The sequence below is a fragment of the Rhinolophus sinicus genome, chromosome 14, assembly GCF_057876585.1.
Source record: "Rhinolophus sinicus isolate RSI-liver-muscle chromosome 14, RSI-T2T, whole genome shotgun sequence".
NCBI lineage: Eukaryota > Metazoa > Chordata > Mammalia > Chiroptera > Rhinolophidae > Rhinolophus > Rhinolophus sinicus.
In genome coordinates this window covers 179525816-179549390 of record NC_142514.1, presented here as the reverse complement: position 1 = coordinate 179549390, position 23575 = coordinate 179525816, and the positions used below count along the sequence as shown (strand labels likewise).

The 23575-nt window shown below is 48.9% G+C and overlaps 2 protein-coding genes across 4 annotated transcripts; one reads left to right on the top strand and one right to left on the bottom strand.

Annotated features, from left to right (window-relative positions):
* Positions 1 to 6978: 6978 nt before the first annotated feature.
* Positions 6979 to 12297, bottom strand: TMEM138 (transmembrane protein 138). Its single transcript, XM_019754071.3, has 5 exons — positions 12159 to 12297; positions 10278 to 10545; positions 9049 to 9220; positions 7823 to 7898; positions 6979 to 7568 (listed from the first exon to the last, which is right to left on the bottom strand). Exons 2-5 carry the CDS (start codon positions 10403 to 10405, stop codon positions 7456 to 7458), a joined length of 489 nt encoding a protein of 162 aa, XP_019609630.1. The 5' UTR covers positions 10406 to 10545; positions 12159 to 12297; the 3' UTR covers positions 6979 to 7455.
* A 295-nt stretch (positions 12298 to 12592) lies between these two features.
* CYB561A3 (cytochrome b561 family member A3) lies at positions 12593 to 22402 on the top strand. Of its 3 annotated transcripts, none has more exons than XM_019754068.3 (7): positions 12593 to 12733; positions 15656 to 15763; positions 16986 to 17184; positions 18664 to 18872; positions 19492 to 19646; positions 20144 to 20300; positions 20929 to 22402. In XM_019754068.3, exons 3-7 carry the CDS (start codon positions 17001 to 17003, stop codon positions 20950 to 20952), a joined length of 729 nt encoding a protein of 242 aa, XP_019609627.3. In that variant the 5' UTR covers positions 12593 to 12733; positions 15656 to 15763; positions 16986 to 17000; the 3' UTR covers positions 20953 to 22402. The 3 variants fall into 3 exon arrangements, with proteins under 3 accessions (XP_019609627.3, XP_074192561.2, XP_019609626.3); XM_074336460.2 differs by having other exon boundaries at positions 21600 to 21826; XM_019754067.3 differs by having other exon boundaries at positions 12718 to 12864.
* The last annotated feature ends 1173 nt before the right edge of the window (positions 22403 to 23575 follow it).

The window sequence follows — 23575 nt, the reverse complement described above, 5'->3', positions numbered from 1 at the left end:
AGAGCGGCTTCGGCTTCCGGCCGCTCTGCCCGCCCGCGGCACTCAATGGTTAGTGGGGCCGGAGCTGTCTCGGTGCCGTTCACGCGTGCGCAAGAAGGGAAGCGGGCCGCAAACGCCCTTCGCTGGGATTTTGGCTCACCTAGACTTGGGGAGCACGGTTGCCGTCGCCCACAGTGTCGCCCGCAGGACCCCGGGGCAAGGGAGGCTCTCGGGCTCCCCCACCCCCAGGTTACAATGCATTGGCAGAAGTGGCCAGTTGTGGCAATGTGACCGCAAGATTGGCAAATAGGCCCTAGCCCCACGATTCTCTTCTGACAATGGTCTGAAAATGAGAAACGGTGCGCGCGACAGTGTTCTGCAAGTGCGGGGTGGGGTTTAGGGGTCATTTCTCTAGCAGGCCGTCTTTTAGGGGGGTTGGGGATTTCTGTGCTTTGGTGTTAGGTAGTTAGAAGGCACCAAATCAAGGTGCGAAGATGAAACGTGATCCACACGTGACCCGTAACAGGCTGGGGGAGTTCAGAGAACAAAGTACTCCTGGAGGGAACTTTCCAAGAGATGGTCTGTAAACTGGATTTTGAAGCCTGAATACGACTTGGGGCAATAAACGTGTGTTGCTGGCCGCAGGGGAGTAGAAGGAAAAAGGGTTTTGCGTGGCCTTAGGCTGTCTTGAATGTTAGCCCATTGTCAGTCAGAGGAGGACAGGAAACAGATGGCACACTCAAACCAGATAATTTGAGTAGGTGACTAACCTTTAAGGATAGTGCTGTGTGCGCCTAGCTAGTTGGGGTGGAGGTGGAGCAGTACTTGTTACTTCTAGGCATAAACGGGAGGGAGCAGAAGCAATTCCTTGAACCTGGAGAAAGTAACTTACATGTGTCTTCTCAGTTGGGGGAAAGGTGATGATGCCACTTTTAAGAAGGATAGATATATCTTGTTGGTGGGAATTTAACTAGTAGGGAAGTTCAAATATGTGTAGAACAGTGCATATGAAAGCTGAGTAGCCAAAAAGGTGGATGGACTCTGTTACCTATTTTTTGCCTCTTAGCTCCACATTCACCCTTCAGTCCCTGTTCTGCGATAATGGACTGGACTAGGAGCAGTCTCCCTTGCCTTGAGCATGATGGCAAGCTTTGTCAGTAGAGGGCACTGGAGGGACATGGAAGGAAAGGACTTGTCTTCCAGGCTCCAGTGAGTTCTGGTTTGCTTTTCCTTGCTCCAGCACCATATCTATCAGCAGTGCACGGGGACATTGGGGACCTCAGGTGTTGCTCCAGCTGCACACCAAGAGCAGACATTCCCTCGGCAACCTTACAGACCTGGACCACTTTGCTGTGGCCCTCCTGTCATGGATACTGATACTCTAGGCCTTGCACCCGTGGCAACTCCCTAACTCTGTGCACCTGCCCCCTCAGCTTTGTTTACCTATGCCCTGGACATTTTTCCCTAAAGCCCTCCAGGCATGGGCACCGGGTACCCACAGCAGTGCCCCAGCTCCCCCCAGGGTCTGCGCATCAATCTTGGCTCTTCTCCCCAGAGGGTTGATTCCCATAGCCCTCCGTACCCTGTGTGGACATCACACTCTCCAGGTGTCATGCACACAGGGCACTCCAACTCTCTTGGTACCCCTACCCACACGCCTTGGTTCACCTGTGCCCTGGAGAGTCTTAATGTGGGGAGCGTGTGCTCTGGGCCTGGTGCCTGTAGGTGGTGTCTCTATACTCCTGCGCACCTGCCCAACAGCCTCTGTTTGCCTGCCTCCCAGAAGGCTGTTTCTTGCCTGGCAACTGCCTGGCAGACCAGCAAACTTGTCCACCACCCCATCGGATACAGTGAGGTCTGAACCCCAGCCTTGGGGTAGTGGACCCTGCCAAGTTTGTCCTTCCTCAGGTACTCTCCCTCAGCCCTCGTGTACCTTTTTAGAGTACATCTTGTAGTTCCTCTCATAATAATTTAATGATTTTTTAAATTAAATGTGCCATGTTTAAATTACTGTGTAGTTTGTCTCCTGGTGGGACCTAGACTGAACCACCTAGCTATTTTATTATTACTGATTTCTCAATTCTGTTGTCAAAGAACATACTCTTTATTCTTTTACATTTATTTAAGTTTATTTTTAAGTTTGGTGAGAATTGTTTTATGGCCCAGCATATATATATATGGGTCAGATAAAAGCGTATGGGTCAGTGTTCTGTGTGCTTGAAAAAAAATTTGCATTCTACATTCATATGTATTATAAAGACATTATTAATAGGAGAAAAAGAAAAAAATTAAAAATAGTCTTTATATTTACCCAGATACGATTTCTGATGTGCTCCATTCCTTTCTGAGGATCTGAATTTCGATCTCTTATCATTTCCTTTCACATCAAAGAATCCCTTTAGCATTTCTTATAGTGCAGGATTGTTGGCAACTAATTTTTAGTTTTCTTTTATCTGAAATGTCTTTATTTCAACTTCATTCTTGAAGTATATTTTTGGTGGATATAGAATTCTGAGTTGACCTTTTTCTTTTAGCATTTTACAGGTGTTGTTTTACTCTCTTACGGCCTCTACTTTCTAGTGAGAGTCAGCTGTTAATTGTTGTCCCTCTGTGTGTGGTGTGTTGTTTTTCTCTTGCTGCTTTCATGAGTTGCTCTTCATCTTTAGCTTTCAATAATTTGACAATGATGTGCCTATGTGTGGCCTTTCTTTGTTTATCAAGGTGGGTTTGTGGAGTGTCTTAAATCTGTGAATTTCTGTCTTTCATCAAACTTGTGGCTATTGTTTCTTCAAATATTTTTTTCTGCCCTGTTTGTTCTCTTTGCTTTCTAGGACTCCAATTACATGTATGTTAGACTGATATTATTTAACTAGTCATGAGACTTTTTCAAAATCTTTTTTCCCCCTCTGTTCTCCAGCTTGGGTAATTTCTGTTGGTCTTGACTTGTTCTATTATCTCCTCTTTTGGTGTTAAATCCATCCATTTAAAATTGTTCAGCTATTGTAATTTTTATTTCTGGGGTTTCTGTTTTTCCAAAGTCATTTGTTTTTACACTGAGGTTGCCTATCTTTTTATTCACTGAGAACATATTTTCACTGCTGCCTTAACATCCTGTCTGTTAATACCAATATCGGGATCACCTCAGTGTTAGTGCCAGTTTTGAATGATAAATTGTGGAGACTCTGGTTTCTATTATTTGTCTCCCAAGAGTGAAGGTTCTTTTATTAGGTTGGTGCAAAAGTAATTGCAATTATTTTTACCCTTTTAAGCCGCAATTACTTTTGCACCAACCTAACATTTTATCAGGCAGTTAGCTTGGTTGCATACACAACGCAAACCACTTACTGGATGGCAGCTCCAGTCTGTCTTTAGCTGAGTTACCTTGAGGCTGAATTGCACGTGTGTTCCAGAACTTGGGCAGAGATGTGGGCACACAGACTTTGGGGATCCCACCCTCTCTGGCTCTTTCCTTTCTGAGATTCTCAGCCTTCTCTCCAGTGGCATGAGTTGTCCTGGCTCAGTAATCTGGTGCTGTGATTTCCCACCAGCATAGCCTACATACCACTTTGTCTGCCTGCTACCAAATTAGAAACAACAAAAAACAGGGAACTTTGTCTGCAGGATTCTCCTCTTGTTGAGTGTGGACTTCCAGCAAACTTTTGCTTTGCTTCATTCTCCAGTGTCTTCAAGTAGCTGGGGTATTTTTGTATTATGTCCAGATTTTACAATGGTTATTTGTGGAGGACGCATTCCCATAGGATGTAATGCAGCTATTATTAGAAATCCCTAGGTAAATTTTAAGTATTTTATCTTAATTCCTGCATATTTCCTTCTGTTTCTTGAGCACATCAATCACACTTTAAACTCCTTGTCTGCTTTCTCCAATATTTGGATCACCTGTTTCTATTTTCTACTTTTACTCTAGTTTCAAATAATGTGGACCTATCTCTTGACTTGCTAGTGATTTTTATTAGATTCAGAAATTGTATATAAGAAGTTGTAGTCTTTCTAGATTTATTTTTTCCCCACTCTTGCCTCTGCTAGGCAGACGGAATGGTCTCATCATCTTTATCCACTCAGGGACTAGATGGTTTGAAGCTGCACTGAGATTTTGATAAGCCTCGGCTAAACTGTTTCATCTTGTTCCTAAAAAGGGGCCCTCCTGAGCTTTCAACTGAAAGTTCTGTGTGCTCATGAGTCCCCACACCCCTGGCGGGTCCTGAATTTTAATCATCAGCACCATTCCTACAATTCCATTTTGCTTTTCAGAGATTTGAGGCTTAGCTTTTTATAGCCTCTGTCCCTACATAGCTTCAGAATTTGGTAAACATCTTGAGAAGAAAATGAGTTCTGTGTTTAAAGCTCCTCTGGTTCCCAACTTTGTTCCTCCAACGTATAAGACCATTAAGCGCTGTTCCCTACCTGCAACCCACTGGGCAATGCTTGGATTCTTAGCCTCTTGCTCAAGTCCAGAATCAGCAAATACCCCAGGGAAAAAGCTGCTGCAAATTGTCAGCTCACCCTGTTAGGATCCTCCCTCCTTTAGAATTTTATGTCCTCCCATCTGCTTTTACTTCAGCAATTCTCTGAAGTAAAAAGATGGCTTTTATATTTTATCTTGGTTTTCGAATCCCGACTGGAGACTTGACCCAGAAGCAACTCTATCCTACCAAGTTTCTAAGCACTTTTAAAGTGTTTGTTTCCTTCCTCTGAACTTTAAAAGGGACTCTACCCAAGGGATCAATTTATATATCTTAAAAGCGTATTCCTACTGCTAAATGATAATAAAAGCAAACTGTTTTATGGCACAAACTATTTTATATCACGACTTCGTATAAAATATACATCGACAGTCAGCCCTAGGTTGGGGATTATGTGAAATGGCATAGTATTTGCATATAATTTACACAATCTTCCCATATACTTTAGATCATCTCTAGATTACTTATAATATCTAATATCTATACATGTAAATAGTTATACTGTATTGTTTAGGAATTTTGACACAAAAAAAATCTGTATGCCTTCAGTACAGACAACCATTTTAGACCTAACTACATAGTACACGTCGGCAACAATGTAATATATTTCTTTCTGAATATTTTTGATCCACAGTTGGTTGAATCTGTGAATGCAGATCCCGTGAATACGGAGAACTGACTGTATTTGAGGATTTGAAATAAATGAGCGGGGTAGGATTATGGTAACTTTTTTGGTAATGTTTCTGAAGTATTACATTGTCTATAAGAAGTATATAAATGGAGAGTGTCAAGGAGGGAAGGCAGAAGGCACTCAGTGGCTGTGAGATTCAGTAGTGGGGAGATAAACTCATAAATCTTTTTATAACTTGAATTTTGTACAATGTGAATGTATTAACTATTAAGGAAAATGTACATACACACACACATCTCAGAGACTCATAGGGCCACAGAGTGCCATCAATACTGTGAGGAAACGCATTTGGTTGTACTCATTAGCTGCAGACAGCAGAGAATATTGTAGCCCTGACTCAGTTGAGGGCACAGAAAATTGCCTGTCTTTCAGGGATTGTAATGAGCAAAGAAGATTACATTACTCCTGTGAGAGCTTCTAGGAAGATTCAAAATTGGGCTATTGTTTTTTTTTTACAAATGAAGGTATAGTGGGGTAGATGGTGACTTTGTTAGGACGTTTTCGATCACTTGTGCTGATGATAGGATATGGGGCCTTCGGCGTTCCATTTAAACATTGTACTTTTCTTTTTAAATGTCTGTTAAAATCTTGACAACATAGCTGATTACCTATAGTCTCTCTTTCCCCAGAACTTTTAGGCTTCTAAACCAGGGGTCAACATACTGAGGCATGGGGCAAATCTAGTTTGTTTTTGTGCCTTGGCTGGAATTAGCTTAGCTTTGTATCCTGAAGCTAAGAATAGATTTACATTTTTATATCATTGAAAAGAAAATTATGACACATGAAAATATGAAATTCAAATTTCAGTGTCCTAAAACAATTTTATTGGAACACAGCTGTGTTCATTCATTTACTTATCATCTATGGCTGCTTTCATACTATCACGTCGAGTTGAGTAGTTGCAACAGAGATCAGATGGCCCTCAAAATCTGAAATATTTATTATCTGGCCCTTCATAGAAAACGTTTGCCAGCGCCTGTGCTCAAATGTCTCTGAATAACAAGTTTTATAGAGCAGCTTTCCGGTGGGGCAGACTGACAAGTAATGACCTTCCTGGTACCCGTGCCTTTTGCCAGGAAACTTTGTGGTGCTTCCCCACTCTGACACTGGGTGCAGTCACATGACCTGCTTTGCCCAATGGGAGGCTAAGACAATACAAGCAGAGGCTTGAAATGGGATTACACACTGGTGCTTGTTGTCCTGCTCCTTGGCCACTGTCATGTGCACAGACCCAGGCTAGTCACGGATGTGTCATATGAACCAGGGCTGAGCAGCTCAGTCATTCCAGCTGAGGCCAGCCTCGGTTAGCCAAGAGCCAAGGATCCCAAGACCATCCCAGTTGCCTGGCTGACCCACAGCTGACCACGGACACATGAGCAAGCCCAGCAGAAATCCCCTGAACCCCAAGACTCAAGAGCCACGTACCTGTTTATTGTCATATGCCACTGAAGTCTGGTGGTGCTTTGTTACTCATTATTCTGGCAATAGAAAACTGATGCTATGGGCACATGAATTTAAAACTGTTCTTTTGCCAAAACAGGCTACGGAACATTTTTATTTTGACTCTTCTGGGGACAGTTTAGGGCTCTGACATGGGGACGGAGTCTGAATAAAGCACAGAAGTCTGGAACTCCAGGGGTGGGGGTGGGGCATCAGATTATATCTTGAATTTTTGCAAAAATATCTTAGTACTCGTAATGGGATTCAATAAATATCTGTACTTGCTCTGCAGCTCCATCTGCCCACTAGACCAAGGAGATGCTAAGGCTAGGCCCTGGCATGCCTCGTAACCATGAAGAGAGACAGCTAGACAGATAGACTCCACCATTTATGGAAAAGAATTCAATTTATTTCCTGTTTATAAAATGTTAAAAAAAATGCCGTGGGTACAAAATCTAAATGTCCGGTGTGTGATCAGTCCGGAGCACAGAAATATCCCTCTTTGTATCGTTCGGTCATCCGTGTGTATTGCAAAGAAAGCAGGTGCTGGGAGCTCCTCCTGTACCAGACTAAGTGGGAACTCTCCAAAGGTAATGCCACAGAGCCCGTGAGGAAGGGGGGACAGAAAGGAGGGGGCAGAACTGAGGTAAGAAGCCAGGAAGGGATTATGTACGTACTGCAGTCTGTATTGGGAACACTTTAATTTACAAGAGGGAGGATCTTCCTTTTTGGCTGCTGAACACAACTGGCCTGAGCCTGTCCTAGGAAAGTCAAGCTGCTTCCTGTGCATGGGGCCCAGCACGCCCCCTGCACATGTGGCTTCTGTCAGGAAGGAAAGGCATCCATCAGTGTGGCACAAAGCGGTCACCTTCGGACTTGCATGAACTCCTTGCGCAGCCAGAGAGAGTCCTGGTAGAAACGAGGGTCGCCCAGTCTCACCGCCGTCCGTTTGTACAGGTAATAGTAGAACACTGCCGCTGTGGGTAACGAGCAGACAGGAAGCCTCAGAGACGCTCCGAGTACCCGTGTGAGGTATGAGCATAACCTGAGGAGGCTGGGGGCCCTACCTCATGCCTTCCCAGTGACTCCCAACAACAGCAGAGGGCAGTAACCTCTCCTGCTCTTGGTGTGGCTGTTCCACCCAGCCCATGCCAGCAAGCCGGGCTCAAGGCCCTCACTGCCAGAGCCAGAGGTGGGCCCAAAGTGAGGCCTGAGGTTCTCTGGTCCTTACCTAGTCTCTGGAATACAAATAGCGTTTGAAGTCCATCTGTCCAGACAAAGCGGTTCGAGTCTTTCCAGCGTAAGTTCTGAAGGAGACACAAGTAGACAGGGAGGTGTTACGTAATGGCCCTGTAAGGTCCTGACGTCTCCCACTTGGTTAGCTGCGCAGATGCCACCTGGTTTAAAATCAGGCTAATCTCACCCTCTTTCTTTCCACAGCCCCAAGTCGTGTTTCTCAGAGGTACCTGAAGATCCTTTTGCTGCAAAGGGAATATCCTTTTAGCCCTGATGGAGGAAGTTTGAACTAAGCTATTTATTCCCTTTCACTCCACAGCCTTGGCCAAAGAGAAATGATATACATCCTCTCAGAAGTTCAGCCTGGTCACTGTCTTGCCTTGCAAATCTCAGGCTCAGCTCCTGTCAGACAAAGGCTCAGGGTTTAATCAGATTAACGACTTTATAGCACAAAGCCAGGACCTAGTCTGGCTCCAGGAACCAGAGCAGAGACAGTCTTCCTCGGGAAGCACCTAGAGACTTCAGCACTGCTCTGCTTGTTTCCTGAGAGCTCTGCTTCTCTCCGTGGAATCACAAGGGCAACCCAATAGAAGGTTCAGTCTGAGAAGATGCCTGTAGTATAGGAATGACCAGAGAACCCTAAGGTGTCAACGTGTTCCATCAAAATGAGTACTGAAGACACACGTGAGATACCCAAAGAGATGGAAGAATTTGCGAAGCAGAAGAATTCTGAAACATGAAAACTGGATCTGCTCGGAAGCCTATCTCAGAACCAACCAAAGTAGGTTGGTTCTCCTTGTGTAAATGACGGGCCGCAGCAGAGGGCATGAAGCACTAAAAGGCAAGCAGCCCTCTTGCTTGGCTATTTCCCCTGGGACACTGATTCCTAAAAATACCCTGGATTAACACCCACCTTCCCAAACAGCTAATGAAACAGATTTAACTTCCTGTTTTAGCCCGGGCAGACCTGTTTGGGGCAAAGATGATTTGAATGTTCCAGAAGTGTCCCTTGACTCTTGGATAAGGCTGTTCTTCAAACATAAGAGTAGGCAAAGTGCCCTATGAAACTCCCACGTACCTACTTGGCTCCAGGCCAGACCACATTTGTTTCACCTTTTCTCATCAAGGATTCTGTGAGATGTAAAATAACGATGCTGGGTTCCCAGAGAAAAGATATTTCTAGTCCTTTATGGATTCAAAAATTCAGAGCTGCACTCTTACCATGACCCAGACATGAAGGGAGATGCTGAGGGCGAAGTACGTAGCTGTCAGGATGATGGTGCCTTTGAACTTATGGAACAGGAGGCTGACCAGGCCGGCCTGGAAGACGAAGGTGTTGAAGAACATGAGGAAAATGATGATGACGTTGAAGAGGACCGCAATGTCCTGGATGCTGCAGACATAAAACAAAGTACGGCCAAACGGAGGCCTGAGTAAGGACCCAAGAGCTGGCCTAAGTCCTAAAGGCTAAGGGACGCCGTGAGGTCTGTCCTTCCCTGGGATATAGTCCTCTGAAACTCCCCCAGAGGGAGCATAAGCTTTGGGCCCATCAGGTGAGTTGCAGTCCACAGACAAGGCTTTCCTGCTCTGACACTCTTAACAAACCTCCTAGAACTTGTGCGGGGAAGTTAATTTCCTCCCTACGTCCAGAAAATGCCAGCCCCATCTGTCGCATAACCTGGTCCTATCATTTTCATCTAACAAGACAGCAATGCCCTTTCCCTGATCTGTGCATGGCTGGTGCCTTAGTGCCATTCAAATCTCAGTTCAATTGTCCCCTTTCCAGAAAGACTTTAGCCCCGCTATCTAAAGTAGCCCTTCCCTACCCCTGCTACTTTATATCCATTGTATGACATTTATTACTATTTGAAATGACCGTTGTGTTTTTTTTAAATGTATTCATTATCTCCACTAGAATGGAAACCCCATGAGAGCAGGAACTTGTCAGACTTACCACTGCAACTAGAACACTGTCACTGGCAGGCCAGTGAATACTTGTTGAATGAAGGAAAACCGTATCTAAGACTGTGGTTTTCTGTTTGGAACATGCCTCATGAAATCTATAAATCATTGTGAAGGAAAAATGCCAACAGCTTCCATCTTATGGGATTCATATATGTTGTTAATATGATTACCCTTTTAACCTGCTTTTACCCTGCTATTGTATAATGCTCATGTATGACAGTAGTTTTACTTGCAGATGTAGGAAATGACTGGGGCAGCAGTCTGACCCTCATTTTCTATGTGAACTGCTCCCCGTGTCCCAAACCCTTGTCAGATGTATATGAAAACCAGACATGGAACGTGTATGTACCATGGAGTACTTAGGACAATGTGACATTTTTTCTCACTGATATTTCTCTATTAATAACTCTAAAATGTTAAATCACGATTGCCTGGGCCTTCAAACTGCGTGGGTTCAGCTCTCCAGCCCCACCCACTGAACTCACATGAAGAGCACCAGCTGGATGACGGGAGCCATTCGGAGTAGCTCCGAGAAGGAATTGACAAAGAGGTCATAGGACAGCAGCAGGAACTGCAGGGAGAGCACCAGGCTATAGTTACTGGTCTGAAGCATCTTCCTTTTGCTCTCTTGAGCCGCCAAGGGCACATCCCACAGTTCCCCAGAATACAGCTCCTGGCTTTTTCCCCAGCACCGAGAGAGAAGTGTCTAGTTGCTCAGAATCAGAGCTGTTTCGCTTGCTCTAAGATAAGGGCCTGTTGAGGCAAAAAAAAAAAAAAAAAGAAGAAGAAAAAAAGGTGGTTAGAAATTCATTAATACAAAAAACATTTACTGAGGACCTATTTGCTATGTGCCAGGCACCATTCTAGGTGCTTGGGATACATCAACGAACCAAACCACCAACAACAAAAAACCCCCGCTAGTCACTCCTAGGGACCCTTACCCTCAAATCTTTCTCCATGCCTGGAAACTTCTAAACACAGAGCTCTTTCTAACTATGTTTGATTCCAAAGGAGTCCAAGGGTACTACAAAGAGTGACTGTCTGATCATGTAATAATTCTAATTCTAATACTAATTACACCAGCAAACTTTATATATCATTTATAATACAATGTGCAGGGGACTATTCAAAGCACTGACATTATTTAAATCTCACAATAACCCCATGAGGTAGAAGATACACTATTACTTTCCCCATTTTACAGATGGGACAATTGAGGTCCAGAGAGGTGAAATAATTTGTCCAAGGTCACATCGCTAGTAAGTGGCAGAACTGGGATTCAGATCCAGGCAGTTTGAGTCTAGAGTCTGTGCTCTTAACTACTGCACAAAGCTGCCTCTTACATAACTGATAGGCTGGTATGTTACTAGGCAGGGAAAATGTTGGCATAGGAGAAGTGGGAAGTGATGTAGGCGGAAAAAGCTGAGAGAAAATAGTGCTCTCCTGAAAAATTTTATGTTTAAGGTTATGGTAGCAATACAGTGGCACCAGATAAAGGGAGATGGGCCCTTTATTTTCATATACTGCAAGGCCCAGGTGCTCTGGGGGTGTCCTGTGACCCTTGCCTCCAGCTGGATTAAATTTACAAAGAAATTTCAAAATGCTTTGAAGTGTTAGACATTGAGATTAACATCTGTAAAATGTTTTACAATTTACAAACTTTTCATATTTATTACTTTAATCCTACAGCCATCTTAAAAAGTACCTGTTATTATGTATATAATTCCCATTTTACACAGAAGCTCTAGAGGTTAAGGAACCTTGCCCACTTCACCTGGTGGAGAAGTCGCACTTTGGTGGATGTATGAACGTGGTTTCTCAGCCTAGTTTCCTCCTTCATCAAATAATACTGATAGCTATCACCTACATACCAGCACCGTGATAAACTTGTAAACCAAGATACTTTCCTCTAATCCTCGCAACTACTCTGCAAAGTGGGAAAAAAACTATCGCAATTTTACAGGCAAGGGCACAGGGTCAGAGTTCAAGCCATCCCTTCAGGTCGCGGGTGAGCAGAGCCGGGATTCACTAGGTATGACACCCACGCCCGTGGTCTTAACCACTACTTCGCAGGCCACCTGAGGGCTGTTGCGAGAATCCGTTGTATAGAACGACCCACCGCGCTCTGCGGGAAGGACCAGCATCTCCGCGAGTTTAGGGCAGCGGTATTTCGCAAGGTAATGAAGCAGTGTTCAGTTTACCCACCGCTCCCTGCCGGGCTCCCTTTGTCTCCAGGGCAGTTTTCCTCACCCTTCCCAACCTACTTTAAAATGGGGCTGCCTCGGCAAGAAACCAAAACCAAAACAATAACAACAAAAATTCCGACTTCTGCACACATTAACCTACTCCCCATCAAGCGCTCTCACCTCAACGCCTCAACGTCGGTTGTCATGGGGACACCCGTTCCGGCTTCCGGAAACCGACGGTAAGTTCCGGAAGTAGCCGAGGCGGGTTCCGTCAGCGCCGTGCTGCCCGCTAGTCCTCAGCTTTCTCTCCGGGCTCTATGGGCAGTCCGGACGCCACTTTAGAGACCCCCGCTTTCTTGGGCCCGTCCCTCCCCGAGCCTTCCCAGCATCGTCGCCCCCGTCTTCTGGGCCTCGCAGCCGCTGCCCAAGTCCTGCCTGGGCCGCGCGTAGCCTTGCAGAGGGCCAGCCCTTCGCGAGAGGCCTCGTGTCGGCCCGAACATCTCCTCTTCCACGGGATGGGGGATGAGGGACAGGGCCGACCCTTGACGGCGTTGCTGGCCCCTAGAACCCGGGGCTTGAGGGGAAATTGCTCGCGGTGGAAGTGCAGTTGGGATCGGCGGCTCGGCGCATTGGAAGCAGGAGACCCAGCGGTCCGGACTTCATTTCCCAGGCAGCCACGCGCGCAACCGGAAGTGTTGCGAGGTTATAAAAGGGCGAGGTGGTCCAGCCTGCCCCTCCTAGGGCGGCGGTGGCAGGTGCGTTCTGGTGTCCCTTGGATTCCCTGGACTTCAGTCCCTAGGAGCCTCGGGAACGGCGGCGGGCGCCGGGTGGCGAGAGGCGGGTCTTGGAGACCCCAAACCCAACTGCATCCCACTGTGGTTCGGGGGTGAGAAATAGCCTGGGCTGGGAGTTCAAGGACCTGGGTTCGAGTGCTCGCTCCGCTGCCACCTCGCTTCGCACTCTCGCGACCCCTCCCCCGGCCTCAGTTTTCTCTTTTAGGAAATGAACGCGGCTCTCCGTGCGATTCCTTCCACCGCGAGCGTGGTGGTTGTGAAGGGACGAAAGCTCTTCAGAAGTCGCAGTCAGCAGGCAGAGCCCCCCGCTTTAATTTGCACCCAAGGTTAGCTGGGACCTCCTTGGTCCCAGGCAGAGGAGTCAGGGATCTGCCCTGGGGCTCCTGAAACGGTTCTCCCCGGACACCTGAGCCAGACCAGAGCAGAGTCCGAAGGCGAGTCTGTAATAATGCTAGTGCTAACGAAGTCTGCTTATCTACCTCCTTACTGGAATTTAGGGCCCCTCACTCCTCTAAGAACTGACTTTACAGAAGCTACGCTTGGAAGTGAGGGGTCCTTGGAGCTGAGGGGAAGTGAACTTAGGTTCCTGTACCAGCTCTGCTACTCGCCTGGGCCAAGTCACAGTCTTTCTTTGAGCCCCAGTATTTTTAACCTGTAAAATAAGAGTTTAGGACGAGAGTCCTAAGTTTCAGGATTCCCAAAGCTCCCATCATTCATTTGGGACCGGGGAGCAACAAAATGACTTTTCTTTCTGTTTCTTCATCTATCTGTAGTTCTGAAATATAAAAGTTGTAAGAGTTTGAAATAGAGCCTTTTCCTAAGACTAAGGGCTGAATGGGAAATACAGGCACACCTCCCTTTATTGCACCTTGCTTTATTGCGCTTCACCGCTTTTGAGTTGTTTACAAATGAAGGCAGGATCCTCCACCAGCAAAAAGATAACAACTGACTTTGTTGCGACACTCGCTTTATTGCGGTGGTCTGGAACCAAATCCGCAATATCTCTGAGGTTTGCCTGTCCCCATTTCTTACCCCGGGGCCTGATCTGTTTCCATGGAGCTTGGGAGAATCCCTTCTGCAGAGGGATTGAGGACGGTATTACATTGGAGAGTGGACCCCTTAGATCAGGGTCAACAAACCATAACCCACAGACCAAATTTAACTCGCTTGCATGGTTTTTACTTTTTTTTAAAAAAAAGATTTTATTGGGGAAGGGGAACAGGACTTTATTGGGGAACAGTGTGCACTTCCAGGACTTTTTCCAAGTCACGTTGTCCTTTCAGTCTCAGTTGTGGAGGGCGCAGCTCAGCTTCAGGTCCAGTTGCTGGTACTAGTTGCAGGGGGCGCTGCCCACCATCCCTTGCAGGAGTCGAGGAGTCGAACCGGCAACCTTGTGGTTGAGAGCCCACTGGCCCATGTGGGAATCAAATCAGCAGCCTTCGGCGTTAGGAGCACGGAGCTCCAACTGCCTGAGCCACTGGGCTGGCCTGGTTTTTACATTTTTTAAGCAATTGAAAATGAAAAGTGATATTTCGTGACATGAAAATGATATGAAATTGAAATTTCAGTGTCTATAAATAAAGTTCTGGAACACAGCTGTGTTCATCTGTGAAGGTGTTGTCTATAATTGCTCTTGCACTATATCAGCAGAGTTGACATAGTTGTGACACAGACCATGTGGACGGCAAAGCCTAAAGTATAATATTTACCATTCTGGCCCTTCACAGAAGAGTGCTGACTTCTATCTTAGAATGGGGCTCCACAAAGGGAGGGTAGAAAAGGAGACCACACCCGTAGTAGGCATATCCTGAAATCCTAGCACAGCCTGCTGTCTTAGAGTAAATGAGAAGACATTAGCATTTGGAAATTAGCAGATATTAGAAGATAGTAGCAATTTTCACTGCTTTCTTCCTTTTTCTCTGCTTTTGCTGTATTTCAGGCAGAGGGACGGCTCTGTATACTGTGAGCAGTATAACATTGCAGCCCTCTGTTAGGAAGGTGCCCATTGTCTATTCCAAGTCTGTTCTAGAGCAGTAATCCAGGACCTCTTCCTGGGGGGACGGGGTGGGGCAGGCGGGGAGGGTGAATACAGTCCCTTTTGGATTATATTTACTTCCTCCCTTTAACAAAGGAAAAACTGAAAGTAGATATTGTTTGGTGGATAGAGCCTACTGACCTTCATGCTGACATAAAACTTCACTGGGCGGTGACTGAAACTTCCTCTGCTCTTGCAGGAACTAACGGGACAGCTCATGCTGGGTAGCAAATCTCTGAGCTCAATAGTTAAATCATGAAGCTTCTAGGAAGCTGGTGGCATGATTTTCTCCTTCCAGCCCCATGGAAGCTTGTCCCCCCCAAACCCCTGACCTTAGATGACCCTTCCTCAGAGATTATTGCCAACTTGGATCACCTTGTGAGAGCTCAGTGTCTGTTCTGGTTAGGTGGACACCTGGCACGGAGAGAGATGGCATGGCATGGAATCAGGGCTATTTAGAGGCCTGGGCAGGCACGGGGGCCATGAGCTTCAGGTTTTTGTTAATAGGATGAAATTCTGTGACAATACTAAGAAAAGTATAATACTTGACTCGCACAATGTCCTTACATACATTTTCTCACTTGACCTTATGACAACCTGTGGTCGAGGGAAAAACACGGGCCTGAAGCCAAACAGATAAGGGTTTGGAACTCCCCGCCCACTCACTGGGTTCTAATGCTGGCTACTTCATGTTCCTGAGCCTTAGTTTCCTTATCGGAAATGGGGATGATAACTCTGCACAGAGTTGTCAAGAGAAAATGGGATCATGCGTGTAAGGTTCCAGTACGGTGTCCGTGCGTAGCTGCCTTTCAGTAAATTATATTCTTATTGCCATGCCTTTCTTCCAGATGAGGGGACTGAGTCATACAGATGTTCAGTGACTTGCTCAAGGTACCTCACTTCATAAGAGTCAGAGCCCAGGCTACCACTCCGTCAGCCTGCCACCAGGTCTAAAGGTAAGGAACCAAGTGTTTTATCTCTGGGAGCTCTTGGCTATTTTAGGGGCCTCTTCTTTCTGTTAGCTGGTTCAGATCCACGGACCTCAACTACAGGCATCCACAGTGTCACCTTCTTTGTGTGAGTCCCTGGAATGTTGTAACTGCCTGGAGAGCTGGACCCATGCAGCCTACTCATTAGCTGAAAGCAGGGGCAGTCAGTCCTGTGACTGCACTTGCCGCTAACCCACACGCCCACTCGCCTGGCTTTTAAGAGCAGCGGCTCAGGGGCCTGGGCATTCTCCCTGTCTGAAACCAGAGTTGGTTTCTGCGTTTATCAAGTACATGTAGAAATCTCAAAGTACGTACCGCAGGTCGTCAATAATTTTGTTGCGTTCAACGTCGATGAGATGCCATCGGAGCTTAACTCGTATGTATATCAATTAGCCTGTGGTAAAACTGGTCTCATTATACATCATTTCACCACAGTCCCACGAACCCATCGACGACAGTAAGGGAGGATGTACTGTAAGCTCTTGCTTTCTAGACCATGAGATCTTACTTCCTCTTTTGTCCTCTGGACTTTCCCCAGAGGAAGAAAAAGCACAAGTCGCAGGCCTGGGGACAGCTGAGGGCCCGCGCCCGATTTCAGGTGTAGAGTGTGGGGACGCTGGTGTGAAGGCCTGAGCTCACCTTCTCAGTGGGAGGATTCGCCCCACAGAGTTCACTCTCTGGGGAAGAACTTTTCTGTAGAAGTGGGATCCCATAGGACCTCCTCCCAGCCAGCCTAATAGTACTGTGTTTGCCCCTTGTTGGCTGTGATTTTGCCTCCTGAGGTTAGACCCAAGGGCCTGGGCGTTTGTGTGATTTAGCCTGGATTTTGATTCCTGTGCCTCCGTGTCTGTGGGGAGGTAATTCCGGTCCTGTGAGGGGAGATGACTCCCAGGGCTCTGGGCCCAGAGCTGTGGCATCAGCCTCAGCGGAGGAGCCACCTCTCCAGGGCCAGCCGCAGGCCTGGCTGGCTGCACTCTGCACTGCCGGGTGCTGGAGTGGGGCCTCAGTCACTGTCCCTAACCAGACATTAGGCCCGCCCAGCCACCAAGGCCTCATCGGGTCGTGTCCAGGCTGATGGCAGGGGAACTGAAGCAAAAAGTGTCCACCCTTCGGCCCGAGAGCAAGGTCTATAGCTGGTGTGCGGGGTGTACCCGAGCCGGCAGGGACGTGTGATTTCTGCTGCTTCCAGGGGTGCCTGGTGAGGATGGCTGTGCGATGGTTTTACCTGTCTGTCCTGGCACTGTCGTCCCTGGGCTTGATGTGCATCTTCTTCACCGTCTATTGGATGCAGAGCTGGCACGGTGGCTTTGCCTGGGATGGCACCATATTCACATTCAACTGTCACCCCGTGCTCATGGTCACTGGGATGGTGGTGCTCTACAGTGCTGGTGAGTACGGGGTGGCAGGGCGGACGCGCTCTAGCCCAGGCCTGGTGGGCCAGCGCTCTCCCTCTCAGGGCTGGCCTTTGTCACTGTTGGGTTCAGGGCTATGGAGGTTGGGTGAGTTGGTCTGTCTCTGCGCCCAGGTGTCATTTGGAAGAAGTAGTGAGAATGGGGGCATCTGAGAAGGGCAGCTTCATGGATACACTAGAGCAGGGGTTGGCAAACTTTTTCTATAAAGGACCGGGTAGTAAATATTTGAGGCTTTGCAGGCTACACGATCTGTGTTGCAGTGACTCAGCCCTGCTATTGTATTGAGAGAGTAGCCGTAGACAACAGGAAAATACATGCATGGCTGTGTTCTAGTAAAACTTTATTCACAGAAGTAGGCGGTGGGCTGGATTTGGCCTGTGAGCTATAATTTTCCAACCCTATTGTAGGGAGCAGGAGGTTGAAGCCTCTCATGGCATCGTGGGTCCTTACGTACGGGATGTGCTTACTTCTGCCAGAGCCGTGTTTGCCCCTTGCATTCAGACCTGGGCCTCGGGGCCCCGGAGAGCCTCATTTTCCCCACTTATAACATTGGAATGATGGTGACATTGATAATAACAGCTTCCCCTGTGTACTTCAGATACCGCATCCCGTTTTGTTCTCACAGGAAGCTTGTGAGGTGGGCTCTATTGTTATCCCCACTCTACAGATGAGGAAACAGGTTTAGAAAGAAGATGCCAAATAGCAAAGAAGCAGAGTCAGGATTTGGGCCTAGGTTATCTAACCTTACAGCCTATGTTCTTGGTAACTAACCTCAGTTATCCAGTGAGAATTTAGTTAGATGACGTAATGAATGTGACATTGTTTTTTAACTTGCAAGACTTCATACAAACTACCTTCATTATTGTAATGATAGAAGGGCAGATCCAAGGGCCGGCCCAGTGGCTCAGGCGGTTGGAGCTCCGTGCTCCTAACTCCGAAGGCTGCCGGTTCGATTCCCACATGGGCCAGTGGGCTCTCAGCCACAAGGTCGCCGGTTCAACTCCTCGACTCCTGCAAGGGATGGTGGGTTCTGCCCCTGCAACTAACAACGGCAACTGGACCTGGAGCTGAACTGCGCCCTCCACAACTAAGATTGAAAGGATAACAACTTGACTTGGAAAAAGTCCTGGAACTACACACTGTTCCCCAATAAAGTCCTGTTCCCCTTCCCTAATAATAAAAATCTTTAAAAAAAAGAAAAGAAAGAAAAAGAAGGGCAGATCCAAGGAAGTTGCTCCTCCCTTTTCATCACTGTCCCTTCTCTCCCGCCTTCACGGCTGACTGTTATCTCAGAAATGATGCGAGGATAGAAGACGCTGAGGAGTTGATACCAATGTGCTAGCATTTCCTTCTTCCCTCGTTGGGAGGCTCTGTGCGACCCTGTCAGGGTAATTCCCTTAATGTGTGGTGAGCATGAGGGGAAGAGGCTGAGCCCTGGACTGCTCTCTCCTGCAGCGTCGCTGGTGTATCGCCTGCCCCAATCGTGGATGGGGTCCAAGCTGCCCTGGAAAATTGCCCACGCAGCCCTGCAGCTGATGGCCTTCATCCTGACCGTGCTGGGGCTGGTGGCCGTCTTTAAATATCACAACCATGCAAATATTGCCAACCTCTACTCCCTGCACAGCTGGCTGGGCATCACCACCGTCTTCCTCTTCGCCTGCCAGGTGGGTGCTCTCTACCCTCCTTTGGGTTCCCACTGCTGGATGGCAGCCACGGGCTCTGCTTGGGGCTTCACTTGCATAAGCATAAATATTCCCTCTGCTCATCATTGTCTGGAGATGGCCTTGCAGGGCACGTCCTATAGAATGGGCAGCTTAAAGGGCTGTAAGAGATGGGTGGTTCCTGCTCTTACCCATCACACTGCCCATTGTCATCCAGAGTGCTCTGCGCTAACTTTGTCATAGCATGTGCCACGTTGACTCTAAATCATCTTTTCCTCCTTCCCCACTCCCACCTTTCTGTGAACCAGAAGTAATTCTACAAGTGGTTTCCGTGTTCTGATGTCAGTGCTGTATAAGGGAGGAGTTTTATGAGCCAGGACTGGAGGGAAACAAACAAGGATGGCTGGGTTTGCAGGAGAGTGGGGTTGTAGTTAAGCATTTCATGAAACGTTATTGTTTGTGTAAGAGAAACAAACTATGTTGGGGAAGCTCGGTGTGGTGCTGGGGCAATGCCTGGTGGGAGGTTTGAAGTGGGGAAGGAGGACGAAGGTTCACTGACAGGTAGGAGGCGTGACCTGGGACACCTTTGGTATGGTCAGGCACTTCCTCCCTGTGTCCACAGTGGTTCCTGGGCTTTGCCGTCTTCCTGCTGCCCTGGGCGTCCATGTGGCTGCGCAGCCTCCTTAAACCCGTCCACGTCTTCTTTGGAGCCTCCATCCTCTCTCTGGCCATTGCATCTGTCATTTCCGGCATTAATGAGAAGCTTTTCTTCAGTTTGTGAGTAGCATGGGGTCCCAACTCTACGATAGAGGGGATAGAATAGGGTCTTCAAAAGATGTGCCCTGTGATCATAGAACTCACCCAAGGGAGGGGGCTGTTGGGATCGGGCTCATTCCCGACTGGGAAGCAAACGGTCTTGCTTTAGGTTGAGATTGGTAAATCAGTCAGCAGGTGTTTATCCAGCATCAAATTGACTGAGCACCTACTGTGTGTCAGAAACTTCTGAGCAGCTAAATCGAATCCTCTGCTTGCCCCACAACTTCGGTACTGTCGTCATTGCCACTTAGAGACGGGTTCCGAGGCACAGAGTTCCCTCACAGATAAAAAGAATTTTGCAGGTGTTCGTTGTGGCAGGAACTTAGAAAGTACGTCAGCCGTCTGAGTCACAGCTGGGCCTGGGGAGCTTTCTCACCAGGACCCAGTGGCACTGATTCTCCCACTGGGCAGAAACGGGTAGGAAAGTCTCTCAAGGGCCCATGTTTCATCATGTCCAGGAAAAATGCCACCAAGCCGTACTCCAGCCTGCCCGGTGAGGCGGTCTTTGCCAACAGCACGGGGATGCTGGTGGTGCTCTTCGGGCTGCTCGTGCTCTACATCCTCCAGGCTTCGTCCTGGAAACGCCCAGAGGCAGGGGTCGTGACTGAAAGACAGGTATGGGGTCCTGGTCTCCTGTGCCAGGTTGGGGTAGGGCAGGGTCGAGAGAAGGGTCACCCAGGAAAGGCCTGGGCCTTCTCGGGGAGACCAACCCAGTACCACAGTGGGAAACCAAGTGGCTGGAAGGTGGGGGTAGGTTAGCTGTTGGGGAGCGCCACGTCAGGCCAGCACATCCCAGCCATTGTAGCAGAGGGCTGCTGAGGCTCAGGGGTTCCTGGGGGCCTGTCCACTGGGAGAGGGCAGGGTTACTCCCTTCCCCAAATTCCTGTGCTTTCACGAGGGGAAGCGTGGCCTTACTTTCCCCACGGAAGGACCTGAGCGTGATGAGTGGTGTCATTTCTACTTCTCCAGCTTTGGGGCTGGTCCAGTGGGACGGGAGCCCTATCTAGAAGGCGCTTGGTGACAAGCTGAGCGCTTGGGCAGGTTTCGCCCGTTCTTGGCCAGTGCCAGGATGGGGTGAGGTGAGGTATGCCTCAGGCTGAGGGACTTGGAGGCTTCCCTGGGAGATGTGGTGGCTTGAACGGAGACTGCTCTGCAGCTTGGGGGGGGGGGGGGTGCGTCCTGGAGGTCAGGGGCCGTTTTGATATTATGTCATTAACCGCTGTGTGTCTGCCTGTCTTTCCAGCCCCTGATGCATGAAAGGGAGTGAAGTGGGAAGGGGCTCCCAGGAGCAGTTGGTGGCGCGGTCTGGACTCCCCAGCTCTCATCTACCTGGGGCTCCCCTCTGGTTTCGACAACAGACTTGCTTTGGGCTCTGGCCCCAAACCTCTCCTTCACTCCGTATTGGGCCTGTTCTCTCACCAACTTGCTGCCCACCGCTTTTCTTGGTAACTTTGACTTCTGCACCCCTTCTTGGCATCGACTTCTGAGGTCCCCATTTATACAGGCCCTCCTGGCCCTGCCTGCTCACACCGCTCCTGCTGTCTGTCTGAAGTCAAGCTGATTTCCCCTTTAGACCCCTCAGGATGTGGTAGGAAATCTGAAAGCTCAGATGAGCTGGGACTCAAGTGCAGTCTGTAATGTGGGAAGTGAGGGAGTGGTACCCGGCAGCTTTTCCCATGAAATTGTGCGCTTCATTTAGGGGCTCGCCATGGGCAGGCTTCTGCTGTGACCTCCATCCTGCCCACCTGGACGTGAGGCTGGGCAGGACCATTGTGAGGTGATGGAAGGAGACGGGAAAATGGTTGCAGGGCAGCTTCCGCAGAGGAACAGCTGAGGCCCTGACTGCTGTCTGCTGTCGTCTCACGTCACTGCACTGTCTGCATCCATTGTGACCGTGTGGCTCTACGTCTACAGCTGCTGCTACAGCTGGTGCCTGGATGCCAGCCTGTCCCTGTGACTTACGTGCCTGTCACTGTTGGGCAGCCCTATCTACTCTGGTAATGCACTCTCCCAAGTAGAGACAACCTGTCCCCGGCTGCCCCAACAGGGATGTGAGCAGCAGGGGTGCCTCAGACTCTCTCCCTCGCCAGCTTGGGGCTGCCCTGCCTGTCCCTGGGCAGGTTCAGTCAGACTTGCTCTCTTGGCAGGGCCCTTGCCCCGCTGACTTTCACACTCCAGCCCCCCCCACAACACATGCCAAAGTTGTGGTGCATTGTGCCAGCAGAGCCTGGGAGCCACGGCCACCTCCAAGGGAGTTCTGGCTGAGCGTCCGAGTGCCTCACCCGTCAGTGTCGTGTGTCATGCCAGAATGAGAGCCGTCGCTCTTCTCCGGGGAGAAACTGGTGGGGAGGGAGGAGTCCGGCTCCTCTCCTACCTATTGGTATTGGCATTGATGCTGTGGCTTTTCCTGCCCCCTCCAAGCGAACCCTGCTGGGTCCTGATGCCACACTGCTGTGCTTAGATGCCAAGCAGCGTGAGGCTTGGGCTTCAGAGTGCGCTTACTCCCTGGCCAGTGGCAGTGAGGCCGATTGCCCACCCCAACCCCACATGGCCAGATGCCAGCTTAGACGGAACCTAAGTGGCTGAAGCCTGCAAAGCCATTGGGATGACTGCCAGGCAACTTGGTCACATGACCAGTCCCCTCCTTCCATATGTATATAGGCATTTCACCGGTTTATGAAGACTGATTTTCATTAAACATATTTTTAAGAATCAAATCCTCTGCTGAAATGTCATTGTGGTTAAATGAGCTCTGCGCAACTTGTAAAAGCCTCAGGACAGTTGTGACTCTGAGACCCGGGGAGTGACAAACTAGCAACTAGAAGGCACCAAAAATCCACGACTGTCCCCGGAGTCGCATGGGGCTCCTGACACGTAGGGATGTCCTTAATAGTGAATGGCTTTTGAGCCCTTGGTTGCCTCATGAGGAAGGAAATGTTTCCCATTTTACAGTCCGGGACACAAAAGGATTAGTGACTTGCCCGAGGTTACCCAGCCAGGAAATGGCACAGTTGGCATTCACAGGCCAGATGTCTGATGCCAGATTCTCCTCCCAGCTGCTGGGTGTGTGCGTCTGCGCAGATAACTGCGCCTTGTGGTGGGGACGCTGGGCAGAGAAGCCCAAGGATTGAGGGAGCCTGCAGCCAGGTTTGGGCAAAGTGAAAGCCAGGGGCCCCCCGCCCAGTGTGCCCAGCCACAGATGCCGCTGGGCAGTGGAAAGAATGACCTGGAAGGAGCTGGATGCAGATACCAGTGATAACAGGAACTCCCGGTGAGGGACCCCTCACCATCAGCTCATTGGAATCCTTTCCCACATCCCTACAAGGCAGGCACCATTCTGACTGTACAGATTCCGAGAGGCTAAACCATAGGCCCGAGTTTTTGGGGCTGCTGTGAAGCAGAACCAGGATCCAGTCGTGTCTGTGCGAGTCCATGGCAACGCCTCCAGCCGCTCCGCCACACCGAGTACGGGCCAGGTGAGCGCTGCCCCGTCCACTGCACCACACTCGGCAGTGCCATCAGTCATGGCTCTAGAGCAAGCGGGGGCGGCTTGGGTGCAGCTTCTGTTCCACCACTGAGCCTTACAACATGATGATTTCTTTTCCTCCTGGTGTCCCATTTGCCCATTTGATTCCTGAAGAATCGGTGGGTTCTGTTAGTTTAGTGCTGAGAAAAGCACACCCTCAGGTGTGGTGTGTGTGTTAGGAAGACAGGAATGGGGATCCCAGTGGAGCCAGCCCAGCTGCGCAGACCCGGTCTTTGCAGCTCAGGTGGTAGGAGATGGGGCATGATCCTCTCCACCAGGGGCCGAGGTCTCTGTCACTGGGGCAGCAGTGGGGCCACTGCTCACAAGCCTGGAAAAAGGTCCCTCAGAAGAAATAGGAACTCTG